Source organism: Musca domestica, unplaced genomic scaffold, assembly GCF_030504385.1.
Source record: "Musca domestica strain aabys unplaced genomic scaffold, Musca_domestica.polishedcontigs.V.1.1 20, whole genome shotgun sequence".
Lineage (NCBI taxonomy): Eukaryota > Metazoa > Arthropoda > Insecta > Diptera > Muscidae > Musca > Musca domestica.
In genome coordinates this window covers 4,141,798-4,155,531 of record NW_026712250.1, presented here as the reverse complement: position 1 = coordinate 4,155,531, position 13,734 = coordinate 4,141,798, and the positions used below count along the sequence as shown (strand labels likewise).

At 34.0% G+C, this 13,734-nt stretch overlaps 1 protein-coding gene across 3 annotated transcripts in view; it reads right to left on the bottom strand.

Moving 5' to 3' along the window:
- LOC101891714 (homeobox protein extradenticle) overlaps nucleotides 1–13,049 on the bottom strand; it is a 34,852-nt gene extending 21,803 nt beyond the window's left edge. For 2 of the 3 annotated variants that reach the window (XM_059122360.1, XM_059122363.1), the window contains exons 1-2: nucleotides 12,892–13,049; nucleotides 8,075–8,433 (exon numbers count right to left, since the gene is read on the bottom strand). In XM_059122360.1, the coding sequence (XP_058978343.1) occupies nucleotides 8,075–8,339 (265 nt within the window). In that variant the 5' untranslated portion in view covers nucleotides 8,340–8,433; nucleotides 12,892–13,049. Of the gene's footprint in view, nucleotides 1–8,074; nucleotides 8,434–8,600; nucleotides 8,755–12,891 lie in introns of those variants that run through there. The other variant, XM_059122362.1, reaches the window with a different exon arrangement.
- Nucleotides 13,050–13,734: the final 685 nt, after the last annotated feature.

The following is a 13,734-nucleotide window of genomic DNA, read 5'->3' as shown; positions in this document are numbered from 1 at the left end:
AAATATTGTTTCTGCAAAATTTGAAGGAAATCGAACATTTATATCCAATTTTAGGCGAAATCATAAATTCCATATTTATCTCAGGATTCTGGAGAAATGTTTTGATATAGCAAGTTTCTAAAGAGCCGCCGATTTGTTTCGCAAGTAATGACAGATATGAGTATTGAAAATTGTGACCCTTTGTGGGTGAGGTATCAGAGGGGGTTGGCCGATGTATATCATCTTCACAACAGATCTTGTGTTAGCAATGGATTTGGATGTTTATTTCGTTTTCTTTGAGGGTTTTGTTTTAAAAATTCTTGAACCTTATGTGGGGGAGATACCAGAAGGAATGATCCGATCCTTACCATCTTTATAACAGATCTTTTGTTGATAGAAATATTGAGCTGTACCAAGTCTAAAGGGAATCGAATGATAATTTTCCTTTTTATGATCTTCAGGATTATTCAAAATTTTGAGCGTTTTGTTTTAAAAATTCTTGAACCCTATGTGGGGGAGATACCAGAAGGAATGATCCGATCCTTACCATCTTTATAACAGATCTTGTGTTAATGGAAATATTGAGATGTACCAAGTATAAAGGGAATCGGATGTGAATTTTCCTTTTTATGATCTTCAGGATTATTCAAAATTTTCAGACTTTGTAGGGGAGGTACCAGAAGGAATGGGCCGATATATTCCATCTTCACAGCAGAACTTGTTTTAGTAGGAAAAATAATATTTGGGAAATTTGAAGAGAACCGAATGCCTATTTCGAATTCCATGATCGTCTTTGTTATTCAAAACTTTAAACCTTTGTGGGGGAGGTACCAGAAGTAGTAGTCCGATCTCTACCACCTTTATAACAGATCTTGTGATGATGGAAATATTGAGCTGTGCCAAGTCTGAAAAGAATCCGATGTTCATTTCGTGTTTTTTTTTTTGTTTTTTTTTTGAGCTTCATTAATATTCAAATTTTTACACTTTGTGGGGGAGGTACCAGAAGGAGTGGACCGATATATCCCATATTCACAATAGACCCTGGGTTAATAAAAATATTGTGATCTGTGTAATTTGAAAAGAACCGGATGCTTATTTCGGATTTTATGGTCATTTTGCTAATTCAAAACTTTGACCCTTTGCGGGGAAGGTACCAGAAGGAATCGTCCGATCTTTACCATCTTTATAACAGATCTTGTGATGATGGAAATATTGCGCTGTGCCAAGTCTAAATGGAATCGGATGTTAATTTCGTATTTTACGAGCTTCATGAGTATTCAAAATTTTGACCCTTTGTGGGGAAGGTACCAGAAGGAGTCGACCGATATATCCCATCTTCACACCGGACCTTGGGTTAATAAAAATATTGAGATGTGTGAAATTTGAAGAGAACAGGATGCTTATTTCGAATTTTATGATCGTTTTGGTTATTCAAAACTTTGACCCTTTGTGGGGCAGGTACCAGAAGGAATGGTCCGATCTCTACCATCTTTATAACAGATCGTGTGTTGATGGAAATATTGAGCTGTGCCAAGTCTGAATGGAATCGGATGTTAATTTCGTGATTTATGAGTTTCATGAATATTCAAAATTTTGATCCTTTGTGGGGGAGGTATTCATGAATATTCTAAATTTTGACACTTTGTTGGGGAGGTAACAGAAGGAGTGGACCAATATATCCCATTTTCACACCATACCTTAGGTTCATAAAAATATTTTGATATGTGTAATTTGAAGAGAACCGGATAATTATTTCTAAATGGAATCGGATGTTAACTTCGTGTTTTATGAACTTCATGAATATTCAAAATGTTGACCCTTTGTGGGGGAGATACCAGAAGGAGTGGACCGATATATCCCATCTTCACACCAGACCTTGGGTTAATAAAAATATTGCGATGTATGTAATTTGAAAAGAACCGGATGATTATTTCGGATTTTATTATCCTTTTTGTTATTCAACACTTTGACCCTTTGTGAGGGAGGTACCAGAAGGAGTGGACCGATATATCCCATTTTCACACCAAACCTTGAGTTAATAAAAATATTTCGACGTGTTTAGTTTGAAGACAATCGGACATTTACATCACATTTTATAAGAGTTATAATTATTCAAAATGTTGCCCTTTGTGTGGGAGGTACTGCCTGGAGTGGACCGATATTGTGACCTAGCACTGATGCAAATTTTAGAATTTGCAAAGTTGAAGATTAATCGGATTATTCTTTCTGTGCACCAAAATATATTCTTTGAAAATGTCGAGCTTTTGTGGGGAGGTACCGTTAGGATTGGACCGATATTGCCCATCTCCGCACTCGATCTAAGTTTGACAATAATATTACGATGTACCAAGTTTGGACTAAATCGGATACTCCCTTCGAGCGTTATCGTGCGCACTAGTCAGCCAGACAGACAGGCGGAGATCGTTAGACTGACTCCTAATATCCTTAAACGGATTCGGTCCAAAGAGACCTAGGGCCTAAAACCGTTATTTCGATGAGGCACGTTTTGGCCATATTAAATGATATATACCCTCCCTCTCTAGCCATATGACTGAGGGTATAAAAACTGCAGGTTATTGACCTATTTATAGCATATAATCAAAACACACTTTGCTTTTTTGTGTCCTCTGTCAACTATTTCTTTAATCAACTCCTTAGAGTTTTGAAAAATCAAATCAGTATAAAAACTGTAGATTAATGACCTATTTATAGCATTACCACTTTTCATTTTTTCCGTCCTCTAACAACTATTCCTTACAGTTTTGAAAAATCATAGGAGAAAACCTTTCGTTTCCACTGAAAAATCCAAGTTTTTTGTAGGTCCTTAGAATTATAACCAAATAACTTTCTCGAATACCTTAAAAACTATTGAAACACTGTTTGCAGCGTTGCCTACTTTTGACCCAATTTTTTAACTTCACTCAGTTTCCCATTGTCTACCATATTGAGTTCTTACTGTATGGTAGCTAAGAATAGCTTCTGCTATCTTAAGTGCAAGCCTGGCATTTTTTTTTTTGCTTCCATTCCCCCCTGACTATTTAAAGATATGGTAAATGTGTGAGCTTGCCCCCTGTTAAGCTGGAATCGTTTGCATTTGCTTGAACGAAAAACAACAATAAAATTAAACACGATTTAATCAAAAGCCGGTTTAGAATACAGTTGTTGGCCGGGCGAGCTGTTAGTTTGTTGGCTTGTCTGCTGGTGGCAAGAAAGTTGAGTTGTGAATGACGATGACGATGACGACGATCGAGACGACGACTTGGCTAACTGAATATATCTGTGAGTTGTTTTTGTTTGGCCCCCTTCTTCTGGGGTTGCTTTTGCCTTGCCCAAGAGGATGATTAAAACTGACCAGCTTACCAGAGAGCTTGGACAACAAAAAAACGCATGAAATGCTCATAAACTTGGATAAAATATGGTAATTAATTACAACGATTAAATGCATAAATTTTCACACAGACATTATAATGTGCGTAAAATACGATGCATTATTAAGAGAGAAAAGAACAACACTCCCATTTGAAAACTGAACACAATAATATGTGAGACCTGCTAATTTGAGAAAAAAAAAAAAAAAAAAAAAAAAAAATAGAACAAAAACATTTTCAAATAAGCATTTAATTCAAAATGAAAGTGAAAAAATAAGAAGTGGAAACTGCAGCAACAGTATTTGTGGGGCAGCAGCAAACATTGTTGCCGCCTAGGCAAACAAAACGCCACTTATAAACAAACAATTAATCTTGAAAAAGACCGGCCAAAAAGTACAACCAAAACCAAAAAAACACCACACACACACAAGATATTTTAGGGAACATTTATCAATTTGTAAACACCTTTGAAATGAAGCCAAAAACAAAAAAAAAATAGAAAGAAATTGGAATAAAGAAATATACATTGTTTATATGGAGAACTTGTTGATTCTTGACAGTGTGTATTTGTCCGAAAGCCAACACATAATTACACAAAATTTTTATCTTTTGGCAAATATTTAATAAATTTGTTGTACTACAAGAAAATGAAAAAAACAAACCGAAACATGAAAGCGCACCCACTAAACAACAATAAAAGTGGTTGAAATTTCTTTACCAATGTGTTATTTGTTGTTTTTTTTTATTTTTGTTATCTAAAGCCATGTAATAATGGCGGCCCAATACAGTAGCCCCTGAGAGAATGTTAATCATGTTTCTACTAATTGGATTTTTTATTCTAGTTGTTTTTTAATGTTTATCATTTGTTGAAAGTAAATATTATTTTAATGATATTGTAGAGACCTGGTAATTGGAGAAATGTGAGTTTAACTATTTGTGCAAGTCGTCGAGGGTATTTTTTAAAACAAACACTGAACTCTAAGAGGAAGTATCGCAAGGTCACAGAGAAAAGATAAGGGATTTTATTCTAAAATGTCCAATTTATGCTGTACCAAAATAGCTTTAAATTTCACACAGTTCTCAATATGGAAACTTCATCATATCAACTAAGAATAGCCAATTATAAGGACAATCTGGAACCATTGAAGGGACAAATATTCGAAAAATAAATAATATATATTTTTTCTGTTCTAAAAATGCAAAAATGTTTTGAGTGCCTGCCTTTAAAAGTCCTTTAAATCAGTCTGCAGATATCCTTAAAATAATAAAAAATGTTACTTCTCAAAATATTTTTAATCGTCCAAAAAGTCGTAGAGACCTAGTAATTGGAGAAATGTGAGTTAAACTATTTGTGCAAGTCGTCGAGGAAATTTTGGTATACAAACACTGAACCTAAAGAGGAAATACCGCAAGGTCACAGAGAAAAGATAAGGGATTTTATTCTAAAATGTCCAATTCATGCTATAATAAAATAGCTATAAATTTCACACAGTTGTCGGTATGGAAACTTCATCTCTTCAACTAAGAATAGCAAATTTTAAGGACTATCTGGAATCATTGAAAGGCCAAATATTCGAAATATAAAAAATATATATTTCTAGCTGTTCTAAAAATCTTATCGGCGAACATTAAAATTTCTTGAAAATTCATATTCTTTGTCGTTTTGAGTGCCTGCCTTTAAAAATCCTTTAAAACAGTCTGCAGATACCCTTAAAAAAATAAAAAAAATTCCTTCCCAAAATATTTTTAATAGTCCAAAAAGTCGTAGAGACCTGGTAATTGGAGATGTGTGAGTTCAACTATTTGTGCAAGGGAAAATTCGTATACAAACACTGAACCTAAAGAGGAAATACCGCAAGGTCACATAGAGAAGATAAGGTATTCTATTCCAAAACTCTCCAATTCATGCTGTAATAAAATAGCTATAAATTTCACACAGTTCTCGATATGGGAACTTCATCATTTCAACTAAGAATAGCCAATTATAAAGACAATTTCCAACCATTGAAATGCCAAATATTCGAAAACTAAAAATATATATTTTTAGCTGTTCTAAAAATCTTATCAGTGAACCTTACAAGTTCTTGAAAATTCATGTCTATTGTCGTTTTGAGTGCCTGCCTTTAAAAGTCCTTTAAAACAGTCTACAGATATTCTTAAAAAATAAAAAATGTTGCTTCTCAAAATATTTTTAATCGTCCAAAAAGTCGTAGAGACCTGGTAATTGGAGAAGTGGGAGTTTAACTATTTGTGGAAGTCGTCGAGGGAATTTGGTGTACAAACACTGAACCTAAAGAGGAAATACCGCAAGGTCTCAGAGAGAAGATAAGGGATTCTAATGTAAAATGTCCAATTCATGCTGTACTAAAACTTCATCTCTTCAACTAAGAATAGCCAATTAAAAGACAATCTGGAACCATTGAAAGGCCAAATATTCGAAAACTTAAAATATAAATTAAATCTTATCGCGAAACTTAAAAATTCTTGAAAATTCATAATCATTGTCGTTTTGAGTGTCCTCTAAAGCCTGCTATGGATCCTTTAAAACAGTCTGCAGATTCCCTAAAAATTCTTTATTTTCCAAAATATTTTTTTATCGCCCAAAAAGTCGTCTATTGCTCCTCAGAGAAATTAATTTAAAAATTAATTTGTATTCTTTGGATCATTTACAAACTTGTCTTTAGATCAAATAAAAAAAGCTGTAAGTTCAGCCGGGCCGAACTTTGAATACCCACCATTTGGAACTGATTTGGCAACTTTCAAAAGAATAAAATTCGTTAAAATCTCAGAAATACCGAATGTAGCCATTATTTAGGGTCTATACGACGACGTGGGCCTGTATAGGCAACTTTTGTCATAAGCCATTACAATATTCAAATGCGAAACTTAAATAAAAAATTCTGTGAATAATGTAGCTAAAGTCATCAAAATGCCGAATATTGGAAGGTACCATTATATGGGGGCTATACCATAACTTGGACCTGTACAGACAATCTCCTGTCATAGGCTGCAGTATCTATTACGAACTTCAAATACAAAATTTGAAAATATTCCTGTGAATAATGTCGCTTAAATCATCAAAATACCGAATATCGGGGGTTACCAATTCAAATCGACATAGAATTTTATGCAGATCAAGAATATGTATACTTTGTGGGGTCAAAAATGTATATTTCGAGGAATTGCAAACGGAATGACAACCTTAATATACCCTCCATACTATGGGGGAGGGTATAATAACCTTTCTACTTCTCTGTATGCTATGAAAAGTCGTTTTCAGATACCCTACCAATCTTGAAAATGCACGCCCTTTTACGTTCTTGAGTACATTAAAACATCTACCTCTTCCGTGGACCGTTTAAAAATCTCTAAGAAAAATCCAAATATTTATATTTCTTTCAGTTCTCTTCTTAGTCTTAATCACTTAAATGTTCTTTAAAATTTAAATTACGTTCCCTTGGTCCTCTAAAAATTGCATTTACATCGCCTAGAAATATTCTCTGTGTCCTCTAAAATTACTTTCTTTTTCTCTGTAGAATGTTGAAATTCTATGTTTTTTTACTTCTTCGGATCCTTTAAAACCCCAGACGTCCCAAAACTTCTATGACAAAACCAAATATTTATCCTTCTTTGAACTCTGTACATAGTCTTAGTCTCTAAAAAATTTCCATTGGTCCTCTAAAAAAATGAGTTTCGTCCTCTGGGTCTTCAAAAATGTGGTCCTCAGATCCCCTAAAAATATTCTCTGTGTCCTCAATATTCTCTGTGTCATGAATGTTTGAAAATTTCCGTTTTTTACTACCCTCTCTCAAAACATCCTCTTTAAACTTCTGTAAAATCGTCTGTGGCTCGTCCAAGAATCTCCTGGCAAGGTCTTAAACACGTAGAAATCTTTAATGAATCTTCTAGAAAAACTTATTCAAAAAATTGAATTGGAACTGATAACATGCCTTCTTTTCTTTAGAAGAATTATAATTAGAGCTTCTTGCTTTTCTATGTTCCTTAAAATTACTATTAAAGAGCCTTTACAAATTTTCAGCGTTCCCTAATAAGTTATATGTTCTTTACTTCTTTTACAAGATGTCCCAAAAATTATAATAAAAAGCATAGGATTTTTTCGCCTTTGTTTCTCCAATAAAACTTCTTTAAACCCCAAAAAATCTCTTCTTTCCCTCAAGAGCTTTCCAAAAACTCATTAAAACTCTATCTATTTTAACTTCTCTGTGTCCTCTAAAAATCTAAAAAAAGATGAATTTGCGTCACGCCGTCGGTTTTTCTTTTTTGCAGAAGCACACGTCAACAACGAAAATTGCGTTCGTGTTCGCAATGAGTTTTTATGAAAACAAAGGAAAGATTTTATCCGAAACATTGTATCCCTTCTCTTGGTATTTTTGCTTTAATAATGCTTAAATTTGTATGATTTCATATTATCTTGATTCTTTGCTTGATTTCTCTAGATTGTTGTGTGAGACCTTTATATATTTTTCAATGTCCTGTTTCAAAAGTGATTCTAGCTTTTAATTGGAAAGACGTTTTCAATTTTAAAGCCTTGGCTCTTTTTGTTTTTTTAGAAAATTCTCGTCATTGATGCCGTCTTCTTGGACAAAAGCTTGACTACTTAAATTTCACTCTAATTAACATTGGAACCTTTACATATCTCTAATCTGAATAGTAAAACAAATCAAACTTAAATTAAATAAAAAATAAATCTATTTCATTTCTCTTACCGGTTTTTTCTTTGATTTCACACAAGACCGAAAACAATGCCGGTTTCATGCGATGACAATTTAATGTATGTTTCCTTGCCTGGGCTTCGTCTAATGATTGCTCGGAAATACTCATGATTTGTTGAAGAATTTCGCCGATATCCTTTTGTTTGCGTACCTCATTTTCATTGCCGGGATTTTGGCCATCATCTTGGCCAGGCATACCGTAACCCTGGGGCGCCATCATACCGCCCGTGTGGGCCATCATGCGATTGGGATCCTCCATGTTGTGTGCTGTTGTTCACTTAAGCACACACACCACAACGATGATGATGTTGCTGTTGGCAAGACAAGCAAATTTGGACAACAGCAAAACACGGCTAAATTATTATTATTTTTTTTAAAGACAAAAACAAAAACGTAGAGAAAAAACATGTTTTATTAAAATAAACTTGCAATAATATATATTTTTTGTATAAAAGTAATGTTGTTTTATTTCATTTGTGGATGAGAAAGGTTTTGCACAAAATTAAGCAAAGGCACGCACTTTATACACACACACGCCTTATATTTCACACACACACCGCCAGCAGGAGTCAATTTTAATGAAACGTCCAATCCCGTCAATGGAAGAATATAAACTGTGGTGACAAATTTTGCTCCAAAAAGGAACTGCACAAAACAACCAAATCCAACCAATCGAACAGAAAACAAACAGCTGAGTGCTTGACACGACGCACACACACACCGTCCAGCATCAAATAAACAATGACAAAACTAAGGCAGAGAGAGAGAAAGAAATTGTGTGTGTTGAGAACGTAACAATCATTTTCATGGGAGAGCGAAAGTACAAAGGAAATCTAGTATTATTTGCCACCCACTCTATTTACCTTAGATTTGACACAGAGAGAAAAATAGTGTGTATGTGTGTGCAAGAGAACAGTGATATAAAGAGCTTAATACAACAATCTGTTATTTTATGAACGTCAAAAGAAAAGGCTCTACAACAGGTCTGTCATCGGCCAGTAAGTAATGATTTTTAACCGAAAATGTGGATTAAATAAAGCTATAAATATAAAAACAAAAATAGTCAACTGTTTTTAAAAGTCATTGCGTGTACCTGACAGGCAAGTTATTTAAATCTCTTCACACCAAGATTATCAAAACTAATCTCGATTATTGTTAAAGGTCAAATTGCCGCCATAACCAAGATATTTTCTTTGTGTTTTTTGTTGTTGTTGTGTTTCTTTTCACTAGTCTTAAGGATTTGTTTACGTTAGGCAAATGTGCCATATCATTTGTTTTGATTGTTTTTGTCACACAATTGTCATGATGGAAAGATGTAGCGGGCGCGCGTTTGTGTGGACACAGAACATATCCTTTCATCTCCTTGATTTTCAAGTGGTCATAGCTATGTCGCTGATAATAATTATGAAAAACAATTAAAAAGAGAAACCAACTTTCTCTTTTTGAAGGACCTCGATAAAGTAAATATTTTTTAAATAATTCGAAATGTTTAACCGGAAGAGAAAGCGAGAGAAAGTTCTTCGGTGGCAAAGGACAAAATGATATATTTATAAATATTTTTTAGAGTCGTTTTTTGATTAATAATAAAAAATTAAAATTAAGGGTAGAAAAGGAAATTATAGTCAGGATATTACGGGACTAAGGCCAGATAAATAGTGAACAGCAAACAATTAATCGATGGGAATCTGTCAGCTATGGAGCTATGTGGAGGTTGAAGAAATTAACAGATTCGTTGTTTTTTAGAGGAGAGATGAAAAAACGTGTAGTTTGCATCAGGTGACCGAGGGCATATGACAACGACAGAGTGCCTGAAGTCTACTTTAACTTTATTTTTGCAATTAGAGGCTCCCAGGTCCTTGATTGTAGTGTCTGAAGTCTAGTTTAACTTTAATTTTTGCCTTAAGAGGCTCCAAAATTTTAGATAAATGGACATTCCAACATTTCAGAACGAAGAGAGTTTGTTGCGTAGGTATGTGCTAAGGTCCATATCTCCAAAAATTACTTTCTCAAGAAAAGAAAATATTTTGAAACCAAAACCTCAAGGACTTCACAGTGCCAAAAAATTTATTTCACCGGTTTGAAAAACTAATGAAGGGGTGTAGTCCAAAATTTCGCGAGGGGGGCCTGAAGCAGATTCTTCCCAAATTCCTTCTCATTTTCACACGGTTTAAATCACTCAATTTTGTTATTTACTCATTAAACCGATCAGTCTAATACTCGTAGAGACATTTGAATTCCAACTTGCTCAGGATGATTAGCTAAAACAGATCTTTATCCAGATTGCCAGAAATTTTGTTTTCAGTTTCATCCATTCAAACCTTAGAATCCTTTTCGGGTTAACAAAAATATTAAGCCTTCAAGGACCCTTTACTTTCATGTAGAGTTAATCCAATTGGAAAAAATGTACTGTATACTTCTGGCTATCTACTTTCTTATTGGATATTTTCCCAAATCTGTAGTAGTTCTTAAAGAAACTTTGTTAGGACTTTTTGGTATAATTGAAAAATGGGCTACAATTTCGTCCAGGGCACTATGGGTAAAAAGCATGATTTTTTGGCATAAAGTCATTTTTTTTTTGGTTTCATATTTTGAAATTTAACTGATTTCCTAAATGTAGATACCCATATTAGAAAAAAAAATGTTTAATATCAATACGGGTGGCAACCCTTTTTTGCTGGCGATCTTTTAAAGTCAGCTGTTTGAAAGTCACTTTGTTTTGGTACAACTGGCGGTAAAGATCAGCTAAGTTCAAGTGCTTCTGATTTGACAAAATTGAAAAAAATAAAATGTGTAATTATGGAAAACGTTAGTGCAGGTATGTAAAATTAAGACGAGGTGCCCTTTTTGTCATAATTGTCTGTTGTTGTAATACTGTGAATTGTTTCGTTTATGTATAGCTTTATATAAAATCTATAAATTGTAGTTGTGTTCCGTGGAGTGTAACTTGTGAATGGCAAAGCATTGCAAAAAGGTATAAATGCCAAGTTATTAACAAAAGTGTGTTAATTAATGAGTAACTAGCCTTTTTTGTTCTATTTTGTGCCAACACGTGTTTTGCAGATAAACATGTGTTTGTCCATGCAGCGCTTATTGAAATTTGGAGAAGCAACAATCGCTCAGAAGAGGCACTTGTGAAATATGTGTTACAGAATATCAATAATATCAGTTTAAATGAAGACCAAATGCGTTTGATATCAAAACAAGTGAAAGATTTTGTTAATTATATAAAAAAGCATTTGCCAAAGTGCATCCGTAAACTAGAGCGATTTAAAACTAAACATTCAAAATGGCTTAGCAAAAGTATAATTATTGTAATGAATGAGCAGTATGTTTCTCCAAATCATCATAGCCGATCGGCCAGATCGGCTATATAGCAGCTACATGAAATAGTGCCCCAAATCATATGAAAATTCGTAGGTCATCTTGGGGGCATAAAAATGAATACAAATCAAATTTCACTTCAACAGCTTCATAAATAAAAAAGTTGGGTCAAATAGGCCAGACCGGCTATGTAGCAGCTACATAAGAAATAGTGCCCCAAATCATATGAAAATTCGTAAGTCATCTTGGGGGGGGGGGGGGCTTAAAAAATGAATACAAACCAAATTTCACTTCAATAGCTTCATAAACAAAAAAGTTGGGTCAAATCGGCCAGATCGGCTATATAGCAGCTATATGAAATAGTGCCCCAAATCATATGAAAATTGGTAGGTCATCTTGGAAGCATAAAAAATGCATACAAACCAAATTTCAATTCAATAGCTTTGAAATTAGAGTTTATGCCAAAATAAACGTAAAAAAACCCATAGTGCAGGGGCCATAATTAAGTCATTTGTATTCATTTGAAATCCTGGATTATCAAAGTATCACGCCCTTTTGAAGGACCTTGAGAACAGTTTGTTATATTTTCGAAATATTGTTTGTCAATCTTGAAACTCCAATAACGATCCCCCAGATAACACCTCCATTATCCATCAACTAATAATGGGATTAAAATATAATTAAATTTCCAATTACAATCCACAAATACACAACAATAAAAACAATGTTACCATTCAACTTCCTTTGTGGAAACGCGCCAACAAATAACAACCCATTATTTTTTTAATTAGTTCTTAACGGGTAGCACAGCAACACCATTACCAGTCGTCGTCATAGTACCATAAAAATCAGTTAGCCACCAACCAACATTGGTTTGGTATTTTCAAAATGCCGCCACGGCAAAAAGGTAAACAAAATAAACCACAGAAAAAATATAAACAAATCATATAAAAGCTATTAAAACTCACAAAGGCCATAAACCAGAGAAATATGTCGCAATAAAAAATACACACGCACACGGAATGGAGTATAAGTGGGGAAACGCCGCCATCCAAACCAAAGCAAGTAGCTAGCCAGCCACAACGAAGACAGACCCCAACGCAAACACACCTCTTTGAGGGCGACATGAGTGTAAACACAGAAAACCCCACCAACAAAATGAAGAAATAAAACATTTCCCTGGGCCTTGTGAAGCTGCAAATCAGGAAAATCCAACATTCAAAAGTTTAAATCAAATACCACATTTTCTTCGTTTCACTTTTCCACAAAGAAATAACCATTTCGAAAATCCTCCTTTTTTTCTTCAATCAAAATTCTCGAGAATAGAGAAAAAAGGTATTGTGTGTGTTCATTCTTTGCTTTGACATTTTGTCATATCGGTTTATTGCGTTTCTTTGGCACATTTCTTTGCTTAAATTCACACGCACTTAATTACACACACTCTCAGGATTATTTTGTTGTTATTTATTTAATAATTTAATGATAATTACCACAATTTTTTGTATAAATTTATTTAATAAACGCTAGCAAATATCTTTTTTGTGGCTCTTTTTTGAGTTTTTCTGTATGTATTATTTTTCTTCGTCAAGCTGAAAACAAGTATGGCGAAATCTGAACGAATGTGGTGAACGAACGACTGCTTGAAAATGCAACCCTGAGCTAACAGGGATGAATGGTGGCAAGTGTAGATAATGGGTGTGCCTTCAATGAGGGTGTATGGCAAAGTAATGGAAAAATTATATAAATAGATAAATAATACTTATTTTTACACGCAAGTATTACAAAATAGTTCAAACGAGGCTATAAACCTGTCAGTCATAATATTTTGAGAAATTCGTTGTTTCGAATGCGTCTTTACATTATTAATAAAACACTTTTCTAAAATTGTTAAACAAACAATGAATTAGCAAGGGAAGAATGCTTTATATGATATTTTAAATGCTCTTTTACCTATTCGCACGGCATATTGACGTGTCATAAAGGGATACACATTCAAATCCTTACGTTGTTTTTCCTTATAATTTGACATTAATACGCCTAGCCATGATGCCACCCTGCTTATGTACCCACACGTTTAGAATATATTTGCAAACTTACACATAGTACATAAAAGGGAAAAGTGACGCCTCCGACCATAGTAAAATTCAGAAGGTAAAGTCATTTCAAATAATCACTCCCATCTTTGCATTTTCTATAATTTACCTTGTCAAATTTCACTGCATAGAAAACAGGTTCCCATCTCTATGTACAATGGATTAATGAATATACATTTTGACAGTAATGACAATGACAATATCATTGCAAGACTTTGCCATTTTAATTCTACCATTCTT